At 46.0% G+C, this 18,138-nt stretch overlaps 1 protein-coding gene across 7 annotated transcripts in view; it reads left to right on the top strand.

The window, feature by feature from the left end:
- The window catches only part of SEZ6L (seizure related 6 homolog like), a 151,910-nt gene extending 134,642 nt beyond the window's left edge, over nt 1-17,268 (top strand). For 2 of the 7 annotated variants that reach the window (XM_081801929.1, XM_081801923.1), the window contains 5 exons: nt 2,896-3,090; nt 8,926-8,958; nt 10,943-11,057; nt 13,097-13,199; nt 14,686-17,268. In XM_081801929.1, the coding sequence (XP_081658055.1) occupies nt 2,896-3,090; nt 8,926-8,958; nt 10,943-11,057; nt 13,097-13,199; nt 14,686-14,715 (476 nt within the window). In that variant the 3' untranslated portion in view covers nt 14,716-17,268. The remainder of the gene's footprint in view (nt 1-2,895; nt 3,091-8,925; nt 8,959-10,942; nt 11,058-13,096; nt 13,200-14,685) is intronic. The other 5 variants (XM_081801930.1, XM_081801926.1, XM_081801925.1 and 2 more) reach the window with 4 other exon arrangements.
- The last annotated feature ends 870 nt before the right edge of the window (nt 17,269-18,138 follow it).

Raw genomic sequence — 18,138 nt, 5'->3', positions numbered from 1 at the left:
AAAATCTCAAAGGAGTGCTGTTCATGGTGGCACCCTGGGGTGCCTTGGTGCACAGTTTGGGAACTGTGTGGCAAGGGCCCTAAAAATACAGCAGTGTCTAAACAGACATGATCCACATTCTCATGGAGCCTGGGGTCTGTTGGAGATGGGAGGAGGAGAGCCAAATCTGTGAAGGAAATAACAATGAATCCCCAAATCACCTCCTCCAGGAAGGCCGCCCTGACTGCCCAGGCTAGGTCATGTTTCTCTTCCTGTAAGCTCCCATGGCTCCTACAGTTACATTGATCACAGCACTTGCGGCAGCTTGTTGAAATGATCTCTTTATCTCTTTGTAGAGCCGAATACATAACTCACTTGCCAGGATTATATCCAATGGGTTTTTGCAGGCTCGAGAAACGACAGTACTTGCTACTCTTACTACCGTTGATGTTGTTGGCAGTACTAAATGCGGTCATTGTTTCGACTTCCCTTCTTTGATGGTACCTGACTCCTGAGGCTCCCATCCCGACAATATAAACCGCACCACCAAAAGTAATGACGAGCCTACAAATTCAGCAAGGGTTTTATGGGTGGCTCCCCAGGGAGACACTTAGGGATTCCCAGGAGGCCCTGGCTCCTCACCGCCCTGCCCTCAGAACACCACAAATGAGACGTGGCGATCTCTTGACCGGGGCAGAGCCCACATGGCCAGACCGTGGCCATAATAAAAGTTTCCAATGATGTCGTCCCCAGCGGCCTTACCTTGGCCCCCATGCCGGCTTCCAGCTGGGTGCCCCATTTTCATCTCGAAATTTCTGTCTCTGAGAAAGCAGTAGCTTGGAGGAATTCATGATAGCCCAGGGGATTTGGCACAAGAAGGGCCTCCCCACCCCGGGCCACTCCCCAGAGCCATTAAAAATGCACTGGATTGGGCGCCTGGGTGGCTCAGTTGGTTGAGCGACTGCCTTCGGCTCAGGTCATGATCCTGGAGTCACAGGATCGAGTCCCGCATCGGGTTCCCTGCTCAGTGGGGAGTCTGCTTCTCCCTCTGATCCTCCCCCCTCTCATGAGCTCTCTCTCTCTCAAATAAATAAATAAAATCTTTAAAAAAAAAAAAAAGACCTTTCCTGTCGGGGCGCCTGGGTGGCTCAGTTGGTTAAGCGACTGCCTTCGGCTCAGGTCATGATCCTGGAGTTCCGGGATCGAGTCCTGCATCGGGCTCCCTGCTCGGCAGGGAGTCTGCTTCTCCCTCTCCCACTCCCCGTTTGTGTTCCCTCTCTCGCTGTGTCTTTCTCTGTCAAATAAATAAATAAAATCTTTAAAAAAATAAAAATAAATAAATTTTAAAAATTTTAAAAAAATGCACTGGATTTCAAACCCAGCGGATCTGCCACTTGCTAGCTGGGTGACTTTGAACAAACCGGCATCCTCATCAAAAAGGATGATGGTTCCAGCCATAAATATAGAAAGAAGCTCATAACAACGTGTGTGGCATACAGTGAGTGCCCGGCTACCGCCAGTTGCTAATGACCACAGAGTTTCAGCGCTTCGTTATTTGTGGGATATCTTACAAACCATTCATAGCAATACCTGGGGAAGCTGATTTTGACATTTTGTTCAAATGTGCTCCCAAAAAATGTACATTTTCCCCTATAGTTCAGGAGAGGGGAGAAATGGGAGGAAAATAGAAACGAGGCTAGGTTTGTGATCGTTTCTAAGACCGCCAGTCCAACTCAGTTGTACTCCTGAGAAAGAACAGGATGAGTTCTCACGGAATTGTTTAAGAGCCGAGATCAGTGATTCTCAACCAGGGGTGACACTGCTCCCGGGACACATTTGTCAATGGCAATTCCTAGAGACATGTTTGGTTGTCACAACAAGGAAATAGCGGGTAGAGGTCAGGCCCCACCACAAGGAATTACCCAGCCCAAAATGTCAGTAGCATCTAGGTTGAGAAAACCTGCTTTAGATGATCTTATTTCAAAGTGTGGGTACATCGCTGGAGTGGGAATGTCATCGCCCAGCCACATTTCAGCTAAAGATGGGGTCTTGGTCCAGTCCATTTATGTAACAGGCAGGGAAGTTGGAGTCCAGAGCCTGGAATAGGTTAAACCAGGGATGGATTCAACTCTGCAGTATGTCTTAAGCTGCCAGGTGTCACTTATGATGCTCCTACTGTATAATTTAGGATCAAATATGATAGTCCTTATAGAGCAGGCCCTGAGCTTCAAGCACATCCTAACAGGTTCATCTCCAGCGAGGAAAACATATATTAAATAATAGATACAATGCAGTGTGTTCAGTGCTGGCGTGGAGGAAGAACTAGGAAGATTAGTGATTCTATTGGGGTGGAGGGCACCAGGGAAGGCTCCTTGGAGGCAGAGAAATGAGGACTGAGTACTGAAACACCAGACTTAACCAGGCTGGCTGGGCAGGTAAGGTGTAAGATGAGGAACAAGAAGAATATTTCATAATTTGACAACACGGCCATCCATCATTGACTGAACACCTACAGCCTGCCAAGAACATGCTAAACACCTTATATTCATGATCTTATTTAATCTCCCAAATCCTTATGAGACAGATACCACTGTTATTCATATTTTACTGATGAGGAAAACCAAGGCTCAGAGAGGCTGTGGCCCTTGCTGGAGGTCACACAGCGAGTACGTAGTGGAACACAGATTTTAAGCCAGATTCCACATCCTGGGACATTCGATGGTGCCCATGCATAATGTGCGGCCAGAGGTGGGAGACAGGGAGGTGAATTTGGGGAATGGGAAACCACTGGAGGTGAGGAGAACGCAGAGAGATGGTCCTGGTGAGGCTGCCCAAAGCCAGATCAGACAGGCTGTGAGTGGGAGTCCCCCAGGATTTGCGTGATCTCATCAGAGCTGCTTTGGGCTTGTATTTCAGCGGAAGAGTCCCTGGCGTGTGACAACCCTGGCTTGCCCGAAAACGGTTACCAAATCCTGTACAAGAGGCTCTACCTGCCAGGAGAGTCCCTCACCTTCATGTGCTACGAAGGCTTTGAGCTCATGGGCGAAGTGACCATTCGATGCATCCTGGGACAGCCATCCCACTGGAACGGGCCCCTGCCCGTTTGTAAAGGTAAAGAAACCTACTCACCACCCAGGGATGGGGACCGGGAGATGTCAGGTCTGGCTTCTTGTTATGATTCTCAATTTGCTCTAAAAAGTCCATCTACTGTATTTCATGACATCTAAGAAACCAACCATTATTTTCTGCACTACTGAGAAAGAAAAAAAAAATGCTGCCAATTAAACGATGGCACAATGCCTTCTCCCGGCTTAGCATTTTTATTTCTACTTAACTAAAAGCTCTGTTGCGAGCTTCGATTTTTATCATAACGGAGAGCCATTCTACTTTGCACTCCTGCTTCGGTTACATGGCTTAAACATTCCCTGCCTCCTGCACCCCGTTTTCACAACCACTTGGTTCCCAGGGGTTACGAGGGCTCCCCTGTTGCCTCTGGGGTGGTCTCCCCTGCTGCTCACACCCTCTCCAAACGCTGATGATGGTGCGGGGGACCACGGCGCGCACTGGGCCATCGTGAGCGCCACCTGGTGGCAGCGGATTAACACGCCCCCATCCCAGAAATGGTGAAGAGGGAAAACTTGTTTTAAAATCAGTGATCTAAGAAAAACTACAAGTTTAACCTCACTAGAAAATTTTTTCTCTCTTCTCCCCCATCCCCGGGACTCTCACAATCTTACCCAATAATAAATGCAAATGAGCTGATGAATTAACAAAAAATAAATAAATAAATAAATAAATAAATAAATAAAATCAGTGATCTGAGGTTTTTAGAGGGGAGGGAGGTTGGGGGGATGGGTTAGCCCGGTGATGGGTATTAAGGAGGGCACGTTATGCATGCAGCACTGGGTGTTATACGCAAACAATGTATCATGGAACACTACATCAAAAACTAATGATGTACTGTATGGTGACTAACGTGATGTAATAAAATAAAATAAAGTATAAAATAAAATAAAATAAAATCAGTGAAACACTCATCACTGAAATTAAGTTTCAACATAGCCAGTGAGATTTGGGTCTATTTATCTGGGTCTTTGAGGCATGCAATTAATAACAATATCCTAAATCCGTTCGATGCTTTAGGCTAATAGATCTTAGGCTTTTATGGCATTAATGCCCCTTTGAGAATGAGGCAGAAAGTTCTGAATTCTCTCCCCAGCAGGGACGGAGGCATCATGAGTTTTACGTTTCTACCTGGGAACCCATAACTTCAATGGATCCCCAAATGCTTTATGTTTTCCAACCAGCATTTCTACTCCTAGGTAGATGCACAAATTAATTGCAAACAAGTATTCACAGCAGCACTTGTACATGAATATTCATATGTACATGAATATTCATAGCAGCATTGCTCACAAAAGATGGGAATTACCCAAATGTCCATCAAGTGGAGAATGGATAAATAAAATGTGGTCGAGCTATACTGGAATATAATTCAGCCATGAAAAGGAACGGAGTTCTGACACCTGCCACAGCCTGAATGGACCTTGAAAACAAGATGCTAAGGGAAAGAAGCCAGACACAAAAGATCACATATCCTATGATTCCATTTATATGAAATATCCCAAATCAGTAAACCCATAGAGACGGGAGGCAGATTGGTGGCTCTCAGGGCTGGGGTGGAGAGAGTAACTACTTAGTTGGTAGAAAGTTTCCTTTTAGAGGTGATGAAAATGTTCTAGAACTAGATAGAGGTGGTGGCTGCCCAACATCATGAATGTGCTAAATGCCACCAAATGGTACACTTTAAAATGATTAATTTTATGTTATGTGAAATTTACCTATGTTTTTTTAAATTTTTTTTTTCTTGAATCGCCTCATTTAAACCTCAGGACTACACTCTAAGATAGATGAGGCATCAGGGTGCCTGGGTGGCTCAGTCGTTAAGCGTCTGCCTTCAGCTCAGGTCATGATCCCAACATCCTGGGATCGAGCCCCGCATCCGGGCTCCCTGCTCAGCAGGAAGCCTGCTTCTCCCTTTCCCACCCCACCCCCGCTTGTGTTCCCTCTCTCGCTGTGTCAAATAAATAAATCTTAAAAAAAAAAAAAAAAGATAGATTAGGTATCTTACCCGTTGTATGGTTACAAAAGGAAAGGCCCAGAGAAGTTAGGTGACTTTCCCAAAACCACACAGCTATTATGAGACAAATTCAGGATTTGAACACATGTCTCCTGATTGTAAATTCCCTGCCTCTTTCCCAGTGAGCTGCCTTTAGGGTGGACTTTAAGGCTGTTAGGCTGGTAGCTTCCAATCTGCCAGTCGCTTCAGCATTCGAATCACCCAGACTGCTTATGAGAAACAAATTCTTGAATCTACTACCCCATATCTACAAAACTAGAATCACTGAGGGATAGGACCCTGAAATAGGCATTTTAACAAGTTGTGGGTTGCTCAAATGCACTTTGAATTTGAGAATCACTTAAGGCAGTGGTTTCTAAATGTGGGGTGCAAATATAAACAGACTTCTGGGCCCCTGCAGGGAAGATGCTGATTCATGGGGTCTATGGCAGGAGCTAGGGAACCGGGGTCACTAACACCAGCTGTGAGTCTGATCATCAGGCAAGTGTGAGAAACACTGGCATAGAGGTGCTGCATATTCTCACCTGGAATCAAGCAGGAGCCTATCCTGTGAGAGCCAAGACCTTATAGAAGCAGTTCTTAATAAGAGGGCAAGAGATCCTGTTGAAATGCAGAGAAAAATAAGAAATCGACAACTGGGATTTTTTTTTTTAAGATTATTTATTTATTAGAGAGAGAGACAGCGAGAGAGGGAACACAAGCAGGGGGAGTGGGAGAGGGAAAAGGAGGCTTCCCAAGGAGCAGGGAACCCGATACGGGGCTCGACCCCAGGACCCTGCGACCATCCAAGACCCTGGGGCCATGACCTGAGCCAAAGGCAGACGCTTAATGACTGAGCCACCCAGGTGTCCCCGGCCACTGGGATTTAAGACAACTGCCTCCCTCCTCTTCCCTGCCTTAATTTTTGACGAAGCCCAGCCCTGTGTTTGAATTTATTTTCGATAGCACAGGAAATCCACTTTGTAGAGTTCAAACATTGGGATGTTTTCCCCCGGGGGAAAGATTGCCTGTAAACCGTCTAACTGCTACATGGACGTTCATAGAAGTTGATCTGGTGTTGTGGGTAAGTGTTCTGCATGGAGGAAAATTAATAGGGGTTGTTTTTAAGAAATCTAAGTAAGGATACCACGGAAGGGCCATTTTTGAATCTATATGTGATCTGCCCCCTGATTATTTATGTTCCTTTTTGGATTCGCTACAAAAGTATCTCATGCAAGAAATAGAAGAAACCAAAGTTGCCAACGAAACATTAGCTGTTTTTCTCTTCCTTTCTCCATCCCATCCGTTCGTTCCCGGGAAGCCAGTCTGGATCACCTGTGAGTGTCCTGTCTCCCCAGTTTCCTGGACTTACACAAGTAGACACACTTCAAAGAGAGGGGCAGGGAGTGTTCGTTTGTTGCCAAGTAAAAAAACACTTCATACCATACGTATTTTGTGTTTTGCTTTCCCCCATTTATCACACACATCTGTCAAGTTGGAAAAAAGAAAAAATGGAGCTCTGCCTTATCTTTTTAATTACCATGGGGCATTGCACTCTGATGTCTCCTAATGCATCCGCTCCTTCCTCTGTGCATGGATCTACCAGTTCTTTTCCGGTTTCTTGTTTGTTTTGTCTCCTTTTGCCCAGAAATGGCCTTGCCCATGAATCTTTGGGTGCTGACATTTCTCATCGGATATGACAGATTCCTCCAAGGGGGATTGATGGTGTGGGCAAAGATCTGTGGATGTTGAGATTTTGTGGGTTTTGCCAGATTCTTTTCTGCAACTGTAGTGATTCATGCTCCCCCTCTAATAATGTGTGATAATGTCCTTTTCCCCACATCCTTGCCAACACTAGATGTTATCAGTTTTGTTGCTAATCTGATGGGAAGATGGAACTGCCATTGAAAATACATGATCAAGGGGAGCCTGGGTGGCTCAGTCGCATTAAGCGTCTGCCTTCAGCTCAGGTCATGATCCCAGGGTCCTGGAATTGAGTCCCACACCGGGCTCTCTGCTCAGCGGGAGGCCTGCTTCTCCCTCTCCCATTCCCCCTGCTTGTGTTCCTGCTCTCGCTCTCTCTCTGCCAAATAAATAAATAAAATCTTTAAAAAAAAAAAAGAAAATACATGATCAAAAACACAAGAAAAGATAAAAGGTGCTCGGTTTTGCATTCCTGAAACTTCTATGTTCTAAGATAGGTGAGCCCTTGAAGGCCCAGCAGGTGAGTGGCCCCCTGCCCCTCACTTTCTTCATCAGACATGACAGAGTTTCTGGCAGGAAAGGATCTTAGGGGATGCTTCCATCTTTCTGTCCCCTCCACTTCCACTCCTGAGACCCCACGACTCTGTAAAGATATGACAAATCACTTCCTCTTCCAAAAAAGAAAGTGGGGTGCATGGCTTTGTGTTCTGGAGTTGGCTAAGTGACTGAGGGTCAATGTAAGGCCACCTGATGGGGACTCGGAGGCCCTGGGATTCAGCCTGGCTGGGCTGTGGGCCACCTGCGTGACCTTGGGCAAGCCACCCTCCCTCCCTGACCTCGGTTTCTATTTGTGGAAAAGGCGGGGCCCTGGAGGCTGCATTTTAACTTGTGCCCCAGGAGGCCATTGACCACACTCCCAGGGACACAAGTTCAAAGTCTCCTTCCGGCTCTGAGATGCAGTAGGAGTTCATGCATTCCCAGACACTCAACCCAAGTCCAGCTCATGTCTTGGGCGGGAAGTATCTATCTCATTTTTCCCATTTTCCTGATGCCCTAGCTCCAGAGATAATCTGTAGTTAGTTAGTTAGTAAGCTAGCTTTTCAACTGGTTCTGTTGGCATCACATGGTAATGACCAACGTCAAAGAGTGACTTTGACTGAGGCACAAATTAAGAAGTCTCTGTATTAGGACGTGCATACAGCCGGGCCTTTGGTGGCCATCCCCTGCCACCCCCTTATAATGCACTCTGTTTATCTAAGCCCTTCACTCTGGGATTTTGCTTCTTGGAAACCCATCCACATGGGTATATTTTTGTGCTCACCGACCATGATGTCTTTGGTGCCAAAGCCTGGGAATGCCAGTCCCCATCCTCTTGAACTTCCAGAGAAGTTTTACGGGGAATACGGGGAAATGAATGAATTCCGGAGAGTTCTAGTCTGTGGCAGTGAATAGAAATTGTTTTACAGGGAATACGAATAATGGTCAAATAAATATGGAATAGAAGTAAAACCAGAAAGGTTCATATAAACACGTATTTCAAAGCAGGAAAACAGTTTCAGCTCTGGCTGGATTTTGGAAGTGGGGCTTTATCTTGAGCCTCACTGTTCATCAACCTTTGACCTACACAGGGAACAATGAAAATGAGCAGAACTATGTAATTAAGAGCAGAAGCTGGGGAAAGACAAGCAGTCTGGATTTAAAGACTGCCTTCATCCCTCAGAAGCTGTGTGAGATCGGAGAAATTGCTTCACTTCTCTGAACCTCTGTTTGTTCATCTGTAAAATGGGGATGATGATAGTATCCACCTAGTGAGATTGTTGTGGGTGTAAGTGATACATACAGAAAGCTCTTGGCACAGTATCGGACATGCGGTGAGTGTTCAGTAATTAATCACAGGGACTACTATGGTCCTTGTTTCTTTCATATCTATGTCATGATCTCTCAGGAACCTAGGAAAGGATGTGTCCAGGCTCTTCCACTAGTTCCAGGAACCCAAGATAAATCAAAGCTGATCACTAACTTCAGCAAACCATGGCACAGGTTTTTGCTCTTAATTTTTTGGCTTCATTTCATGCAGAGTGAATTCACTCGACATTAACCAATGCTTCCAATTTCCCTTTCAGTTAATCAAGACAGCTTTGAACACGCATTAGAAGGTGAGTTCCATAATGAAAAAAAAATCCAATAAATCAAGCTAATAGCAGAAAACAAGGGCAGGTTCTTGCATGTCCTTCTCCAGGCGCTTTAAAAAATAAGCAGAAATTCCATCTCCACACTGCTGAAGATAATTTCAAAACAAAACATTGTAAAAGAAACAAACCATTAAATTTGCAACCTAGGGTCCTAACTATGACCTGAAAGGGATTTGTCACCAGTTCTGTTCTTGAGGTAAGAAAATCTGAGGGTCCACATACCTGAGAAAGGCACAACCCAGCTGTATGACTTTTCATCCACATGGTGCTCTTTAGGGGAAGTAAATCCAGTGATGCCTCACCTTCCATGCTGAGCACCCCGTCTGCCTGGGAGATGCTCTGTGGTCCATTTTCCCCAAGTTACCTGTCCCTGTATCCTCCTTGTTTTCTATTCTCCTCCTATTAAGAATTACCAAGTGAGATTTATTAATGGGGAATGGATGGTAAACGCTAGCCAGGATTTTGTTTGGGTTTTTATTTTGTGGTTCCCTTCCCTTTCAACCCCTCCCATATATAAAACATTCTATATTCTGTATAACCTCCATTCACTTGGGTACCAAACCACTCACTGGGGCTGTGGTGTCATAAGATGTATATATATATATATATAAATGGTTTCATTTTTATTTTAAAAAACTGATAACCAATTAAGGAGTTTTTATTATCATTTTTGGAGCCATTTAGCTTTCTGACAATAAATCATTCACTCAGAAGGTGGGGCCATGCGAACTACGTGTCACTAGTTGCTCTCCTTTCCAACAGATGACATTTTTTTTTAAGATTTTATTTATTTATCTATCTGACAGAGAGAGGGACAGATAGAGAGGGAACACAAGCAGGGGGAGTGGGAGAGGGAGAAGCAGGCTTCCCGCGGAGCTGGGAGCCCGATGCGGGGCTCGATCCCAGGACCCTGGGATCATGACCTGAGCCGAAGGCAGACGCTTAACGACTGGGCCACCCAGGCGCCCCATACAGATGACATTTTAATCCCAACAGTCAGAGCCGGGCTCAAGCGTGAGTGCAGAGGTGGAGCGTGTATGAGTCACTCTGCAGGGAAAAGGGAGAGCATTTCGGGGTGTTATTGTCTGTCGCATCAGGCCATCCCTTTGTTGCCTTTCGGCAACCAATGAACCATGGGAAAGTCTCAAAGGCCTGGGTTGCTCAGAGATGATGAGAGCCGTTGTAATGTTTTGTGCTCATGCATTTGTCATGGGTGTTAGCATCGATTTTTCAGACTTCGTAGAGTGGCGGTTAATGGATTATAGGTTGGCCTGCAGCCAAACTCTGTGGGCCATGGCCGTGGAGAAATGGCAGAGAAAACCTGAGTGCGGGTGTCCGGAGGAGATGTGGGGTCTCCCTTCAGGCTGTGCATGTGGAAGGTAGTGGGGTGGGGGAGCTCCAGGTGAGGCCAAGCGGGTGCAACCGTGGCCTCTGAGAATCCAAACTGGGTCTTCACAGTTGGGTGTCGTGAGGGGCGGGGTGCAGTACTGAGAACAGGCCCAGCTGCCCAGCGCCCTCTCCTGGAGGGTCTGATAGAGCAGCTCTGGGAGGCACCTGTCAGTCTGGGTGCAAGGAGCTCCCCTTTCCCATGGAATGTCAAGCAAATCTGCCTTCCCAGTTAGCACATATGAGATTTTCTCCAAGCCAACTCCCCCCCCCCAAAAAAATGGTCATGGTATGACCAGGGGTTAAAAGAGTGTCATTCTCAGTAGCCCCATGACCACCCCACCCAAGGATGGGTCTGGGCTCCGTTGCAAAGAACCAGTCCCATTATCTCTAGTCTCTGCCTCTTCTCCCCTCTGGGGATGCTGGTCTAACGACTAAGGCTCTGCGATGTCAGCTCTTTCAATGAGTGCAGAACTGGGAAGGCAGGTGGCCACCTGGGAGCCAGGTGCCCATGCGGGTTGAGGGTGTGAGACCAGAAGGCTTCACTGGCTTATGTGTTTAGTAGCAGAAGCAGCAGCCGAGACATCGCTGGAAGGGGGAAATATGGCACTGGCTATCTTCATCCCAGTCCTCATCATCTCCTTACTGCTGGGAGGAGCCTACATTTACATCACCAGGTAGGGGGCTTCGGGGCAGGGCGTGGGGGACTGCCATCCACTCAATGACCAGTGCACTGGAGGACAGGGTCTCCATCTGTAGCTTGGGGTTGGTGGCATTTGGGAGCTTGGAGATGACATGATTCAACTCAGCGCTGGGAGAAATACTCCTACTGAGCACCTCCCACCCCATCTGAGGCAGGAGGGCTGAGCATGCAGCAGCAAATAAGCTGGCACTACCCCTGAGCTCAAGGAGCTGTGGTTTAGTGGGAGAGACAGACACACTGACATCGATCCCATCATGCACTCATTCATTCGTTCACTTCCTCCACAAAGGTGTCGACAATCTACTACATACCAGACATTGTCCTGCGTGTTGGGGATCATAGAACTTGCCTGCAGTGAGGAAGGAAGGTATTTAGCCACGGCTAGGATATTCACTAATTCATTCAAATTCACAACTACTGAGCACCTACTATGTGCCAGGCAGTTTGGGGGGTGGGGGACAGTTCTAGGAACATCACTGTGGACAAAACCGAAGGAGATCTTTGTTATGTGGTGCCCAGGTTCTAATGCGAGGAAGATAGACAGCAAGTAAAGTATAATAAGAAAAGTAAATATGGTTTACTCTTGAACAATGTGAGGAGGGTGAGGGGTGCCGACAACCGGTGTGTTGAAAATCTGCATATATAACTTTTGACTCCCTGAAAACTTAACTACCAATAGCCTACTGTTGACCAGAAGCTTTACTGAGAACACAGTCGATTAACATGTGTTTTGTATGTTATATGTAATATATACCGTATTCTTTTTTTTGTTTTTTTGAGAAAGAGAGTGTGAGTGTGGGTGTTGGGGGCAGGGCAGAAAGAGAGGAAGAGAGAGAACCTCCAGCAGGCCCCATGCCCAGTGCAGAACCTGACATGAGACTGGATCTCCTGACCCTGAGATCATGACCTGAGTTGAAATAAAGAGTTGGACACTCAACAGACTGAGCCACCTAGGCGCCCCTAATACCGTATTCTTACAAGGAAGTAAACTAGAGAAAAGAAAACGTTATGAAGAAAATCATAAGGGGGGCGCCTGGGTGGTTCAGTCAGTTAAGCATCTGCCTTTGGCTCAGCGGGGAGCCTGCTTCTCCCTCTCCTTCTGCCCCTCACCCACCACTTGTGCTCTCTCTCTCTAATAAATAAATAAAATCTTTAAAAAAAAAATCATAAGGAAGAGAAGATACACTTGCAGGACCATACTATATTTATCAAAAATTCCACATATAAGTCAACCCGTGCAGTTCAGACCTGTGTTGTTCAAAGGTCAACTGCATACATTAGGGAGCAAAAGGGAGCTGGAGTAGGGGTGATGATTGCACTCTAGAAGAGGAGTCCCCACTGAGACATGACATTTGAGTAAGTACTTGAAAGCAATAACAAGTAACCTATGCAAATATCTGGAAGAGGAGGGTTCCAGGCACACACAGTATGTGCCAAGGCCCTGAGGCAGGCATCTGCCCAAGATCATTTTTTTCTGTTTTTGTGGATCCCACAGTGTTGAAGGGGGAGAGGAGAAATACACAAATTATGACACACTGTGTTACACAAACAGTGTAATACACAGAAATACACAAATTATAACACAACACATTGTGCTGAGCACAATGAAGGAAAGAAATAGAGTGTGGTAATAGAAGAACCACTTTTTAAATAGGTAGTCAGAGAAGGTTGTTCTGAGGCAACACGGTATATAGTTGGTGCTCAGTAAATGCTGGTTATTGCTGTTGTCGTTCTGTGTGAAAGAGGGGCTCGAATCACCTTACAGGTGAAAACCAGCTGAGCTCCCCCGCTCTGCAGGAAGGGGAGGTACTGAGGTTTTAGTTGTCAGTCACCCGCTTAGAAGTTGAGAGCAGTTATGATTTTGGTATTCACCCACTTGGATTCTCACTGCAAGAGGCTGTTTCTGCACACCTTCTTGGCATTTGTGGAGGTGCCCGTGCCCGGGAAGGGGCCCCAGCTAGCTGTCCTCCTCTGGTATTGTAACTCCTATCTCCTTCGCTGTCCCTTTTCCAGATGTCGCTATTACTCCAACCTCCGCCTGCCCCTGATGTACTCCCATCCTTACAGCCAGATCACCGTGGAAACCGAGTTTGACAACCCCATTTATGAGACAGGGGTGAGTTGGTCTCTCTTCTCTTTTGGGTGGCAGACTTCGTATTGGGTACTAGGGACACAGTTGTAAACCAAACAGACCTGGTCCAGCCATTAATGAGCTTATAGTCTTGCAAAGGAGACAGAACTCAGTAATAATAAGAAGAAGAATATGGGGGCGCCTGGGTGGCTCAGTCGTTAAGCATCCGCCTTCGGCTCAGGTCATGATCCCAGGGTCCTGGGATCGAGCCCCGCATCGGGCTCCCTGCTCAGCGGGAAGCCTGCTTCTCCCTCTCCCTCTGCCCTTGCTTGTGTTCCCTCTCTCGCTGTCTCTCTGTCAAATAAATAAATAAAATCTTAAAAAAAAAAAAAAAAGGAGAATATGTACCATGAGCCGGGCACCTTAAATGCATAAGCTGCCCAAATCCCAGCAACTCTGTTGTATACCATGCAGTTACCTCTGATGGAATGATGACGATACTGAGGGTGAGAGAGACAAACAGATGATTTGGCCAAGGTTGCACACAGCCAAAAGCACGGCTTGGAGCCAAGATACAAATTCAAACTGATGCCATTAATCATTATATTATCCTGCCTCCCTTGAACCTCAAACAATCAAATAGGCCAATGGGTATCTTGATTATAACAAATCATCATTTTTAGGGACCATGGAAAATTTGCAGGGCACCATGATGCATGGTCAAGACATCCTAGCGCCTTAGCTGTACTCTACAAGTTAGAAGCAAATCACAGGTCCTGCCCACACTTAGGAAAGGGGATCATGCAAGAATGTGACCACCAGGAGGTGAGGAGAAGGGGGCCCACCTTTGAGTCTTCCCACCATACTCCCATCTACCATAGATGTGCTTGTTTATCTGTGTTGACCCAGCAGGAACAGTAGACCTCCATGAAAGCATGTGGCAATGACCTCTTCTGGGGCCAAGGCTCTGACTTCTTATATCTCCCAGCTCCTCTGCCTTGAAGGCCTGGAATATATTACACACACTTGACGAATATTGGAGAAATTGAAGGGGTTGCCGCCCGCGTGTTATAGTCATTTTCGATATGGCACTGCTAAGAGGTCGTATGTTATTTTACATTCTATATACCTTGTTTCCAAATCCGAAAAGAAGGTCAAGCTGATTAAAAAAAAAAAGAGCACTTCAGAAACTAGATCTTACGAATACTTATTAGCATAGTGTATCAGCTACCCAGCACTATGATAAAGCTGAGTAACAAATAATCCCAAAACTCGGTCGCTCAAAGCAAGCGATGTTAATTTGCTCATCAGTCTGCGGGGTGGTGTTTTCAGCTTGTTGCAGCTGGGTGGTCATCCTGGCTCAGTTGTGCTCACTCACACATCTGGGATGGGCAGGTTGTTGGTCGGGTGACTCGGCTCTGCTCTCCACAGTCTTCACCTCCTCGGCTAGGACTAAAGGCTCTCAAGGCACGCTCTGCCTGTGGCTCCACCACCCAACGGTTTACCCAATCTGTGCTTCTCTCTCTTGCAGGAAACCAGGGAGTATGAAGTTTCCATTTAAGGACAGCTACTCCTGAGAAGGGAGCTCGCAGATCGGAACTCAACTACAACCTCCTTGAGAAATTCATCCAGAGACCACATGGCATTTGATTGAAACCCCAGAATGTTGTCTGTCTTTTCTTTAGACTCTTTATTGAAGATTCACTGTTTTCTTCGCTGTATTTATTATATTTAAAATTGAAATAGGTGTGTTTGGAGGTGTCGCAGCTGCGGCCAAATCCATGTGACAATCTCCTTTCCAAAGGCAGGCAGATGACCTGCAAAATGACCAACATGGCAGCAAAGGGAAAAAAAAAAAGCAGCTGGGTTTCCCCAACAGCAGGGGCCATCACCTGCAGCTCTTGCTGCATCAAATTGCACGCATTTGGGATCCATGCCCTTGGTGCTTTTAGGACAAATCCAAGCCCCAGGATTAGGTTGGAAAGGGTATCTCTTGATGGATTAACTTGGGTCGGACTTTAGCTTGAACAGGTCTGCTCCAAAACAAATCCCGGGTCCGCTCTTCCAAATGCTCTCAGCTTCTAGAAGGTCTCGCCACATCCCCTCCCTCCCATGATCCTTCCGAAGGCGGCAAAGGTGTGACCATGAGCATTCTCATCTGCCACCCTGGCCTCACTGGATGCTGGTAGAATCAAAAAATGTTGCAGGGTAGATGAGAGATTTGAGAATTCAGAGAGAGTGCGGGGGTGAGGGGGGGCATTGAGTGAAGTTAGTAAAATGTTCTTTCTTCTGACCCTCCACCAAGAATGAAAGGGAAGGGAATTTATGCTGCAGGTGCAAGAACTGATCCCTTTGTTCAGCAGGGCCCCCCTTAAGCTGTGACTGTAGATGCCCATGGGGAGCTTCCCCCACATAGTTACATGGTCCCTATTTTGGTAGCTTGTCTAGGCAGCTCTGGAGCTAGGGTAGGGCAGTTGGTTTTGACATACACATTGCCTCCTCCTGGCTAGAAGTTTGGGCTTCAATCTTGGGGCACCTGAGGCCCAATAATTTTCTTCTGCCAGAAAAGAATCCTGCTTATGTGCTCCTTAAGGCATGCATTCATGACGCACAGCAAGAGATAATTCAAGGCTGCTTTCCAGCCACCCAAAACTCACCCCATTTTATGCAAAACAAAACAAAACAAAAACAAAAAACAACCAGAGGAGAATTGTTCCAGACCATTAGTAAGCAATGTCATATTTGGAGAAGGTTCAACGATGCAAATAATGTACCCTTTTTTTAAAAAGGCAGAATCCAGTCTTTGCTTTTATTTCCATTTGATGCTTATTCTAACCCTAACCCTGGGTCACCTGGAAGGAAGAACTCTATTAATGATATTTAATTTTAGAACATACTGTGGTTACGTGCAAACTAAACATTTGTCTTTTGTCGAGACTGACAAAATATGAAATCTTTATTCTAACCTGTTCCCTAAAAGTGGCCTAAGAATCCTTATTGGCTGTTGGAGGAATAGAAAAGGTGTTGATTTTTTTTTTTTTCAGGATACCGTTGTCTTATGTCTTTAGTAGCACAGCACCTATGACCATGTTTTAAAAGTTTATTTTCACCTAGAGATGGATCGTGTGAGCTTGGCAATGTCCAGTGTGATTGGAAAGACAGGTTGGTGTCTGTTTTTCTTTTTAGAATACCTGAATGTGTATTTGTAACATGTAAAGGTAAAAACATAATAATAGTGCCAAAAATGTACTGGGCGTCTCATTTCAGCTCATACGTGTCTGTTTTTATAAGATCTATGTCAAAACCCCTTGGGATTAAATATTTTTGAACAGGATACAATCTTGAGCAACTCAAGAACCAACTGAACCTTCCTACAAGCCACTCTTTGTTTTTAAAACAGTGGGGAAATACGTTTACAGAGATTTCGAGCTTCAAAGAATGCATGTGATGGTGTGTATTACATGCTAATTCCTGTAAGCTGTATCTGTCAGCTACTGCCCTGTGCTTTGAAAATGCACACACTCGATCCTTTTCATCTTGGAGCTCCTCTTTTTGCTTTTTTTTGGGGGGGGCGCTGGGGAGGAGTAGAATTATTTAGCCAACATAAGTATGCTGGTTGCAACTTGAGGGCCATCCTACTTAGTTCCATAGACATGCTTTAAATATTTTTTGAAGCCAGCTCCGTGGAAAGCCTCCAGTAACTCAGGCTGATAGCTTTGGAAACTGCAAAACTGCCCAGCAGGAAGCAAAGCGACGACATAATTAGGATGGGTTGTATAAGCAGAAGTGACTTGGCAAATATATGGGTAGATTAAGGCTGAGCATAAGCCTTGGGCAAAAATGACCTTTCTTTGGGGGTAAATCCGAAGGGTATGACTTTCCTATGCCCTTGAGAAGTCATGGGGGTGGGGGACGGGGCGGTCATGCGAGGTCAGATATTACGGAGTTGTCCAGCACCCTTAAAGGTAGGCTTTCTCCTGGGACGTTTTCATTTTCATTTTATCCCCAAACAGAATAAAAAGCAAAACAAACTTTCTAAGCTAGAATAATGAAGTTAAGTCATTTTCCACTTTGTATATATTGATGCTAATAAAACAAATGAAAAAGAGGCAAAGCTATGGGGTTTTTGTTACAAAGACACTGCAGGGTGGCATCGAGGGGGAGGGGGTGTTTCTGGTGTCTGGGGATTGGGTTGAGGTAACACCTGCTGACACTTTGATTGACAAGACAGGCTGCCAACTTGGGAACGGTTTCGGGAACATCGGGCGGGATGTTCGGATCAAGACAGGACAGCGGGCTGCCGTGACAAAGACGGGAGGCTTAAACAGCAGAGGGTTATTTCTTGCAGTTTTGGAGGCTGGAAGTCCAAGACCAGGGTGCTGGCCATTCAGTTCCTGGTGAAAACTCTCTTCCTAGCCTGCGGATAGGCTTCTCTCTCTGTCCTCTTCTTATAAGACCACACTGCTATGGGATTCAGGCTCCACTCTTAGGACTTCCTTTACCCTTAATTACCACCTCCAGGCCCTGTCTCCAAAAACAGTCACATGGGGGATTAGGACTCCAACTTATGAATTGGGGGTGGGACACAATTCAGCCCATAGCATTCCACCCCCTGGCCCCCCAAAATTCATGTCCTTCTTTTATGCAAAAGATTCATTCCATCCCAATACCCCCAAAGTCTTAACTCATTCCAGCATCAGGTATAAAATCAAAAGTCCAAAGTCTTATCTAAATATCCTTGAGGGGCACCTGGGTGACTCAGTTGGTTAAGTGTCCGATACTTGGTTAAGGCTCAGGTCATGATCTCAGGGTCGTGGGATGGAGCTCTGCTTGGGCTCTCTGCTCAGTGGGGAGTCTGCTTGTAATTCTCTCCCTCTGCCCCTCCCCCTGCTTGCACTCTGTCTCTCTCTCTCTCTCTCTCTGCTCCCTCTCTCTTTCAAATAAATAAATAAATCTTCAAAAAAATAATAAGTATCATTGAAAT

The sequence above is a fragment of the Leptonychotes weddellii genome, chromosome 13 (genome assembly GCF_054177405.1).
Source record: "Leptonychotes weddellii isolate Sample4059 chromosome 13, ASM5417740v2, whole genome shotgun sequence".
Classification (NCBI taxonomy): Eukaryota; Metazoa; Chordata; class Mammalia; order Carnivora; family Phocidae; genus Leptonychotes; species Leptonychotes weddellii.
This window is presented reverse-complemented; position numbering and strand designations above follow the sequence as displayed.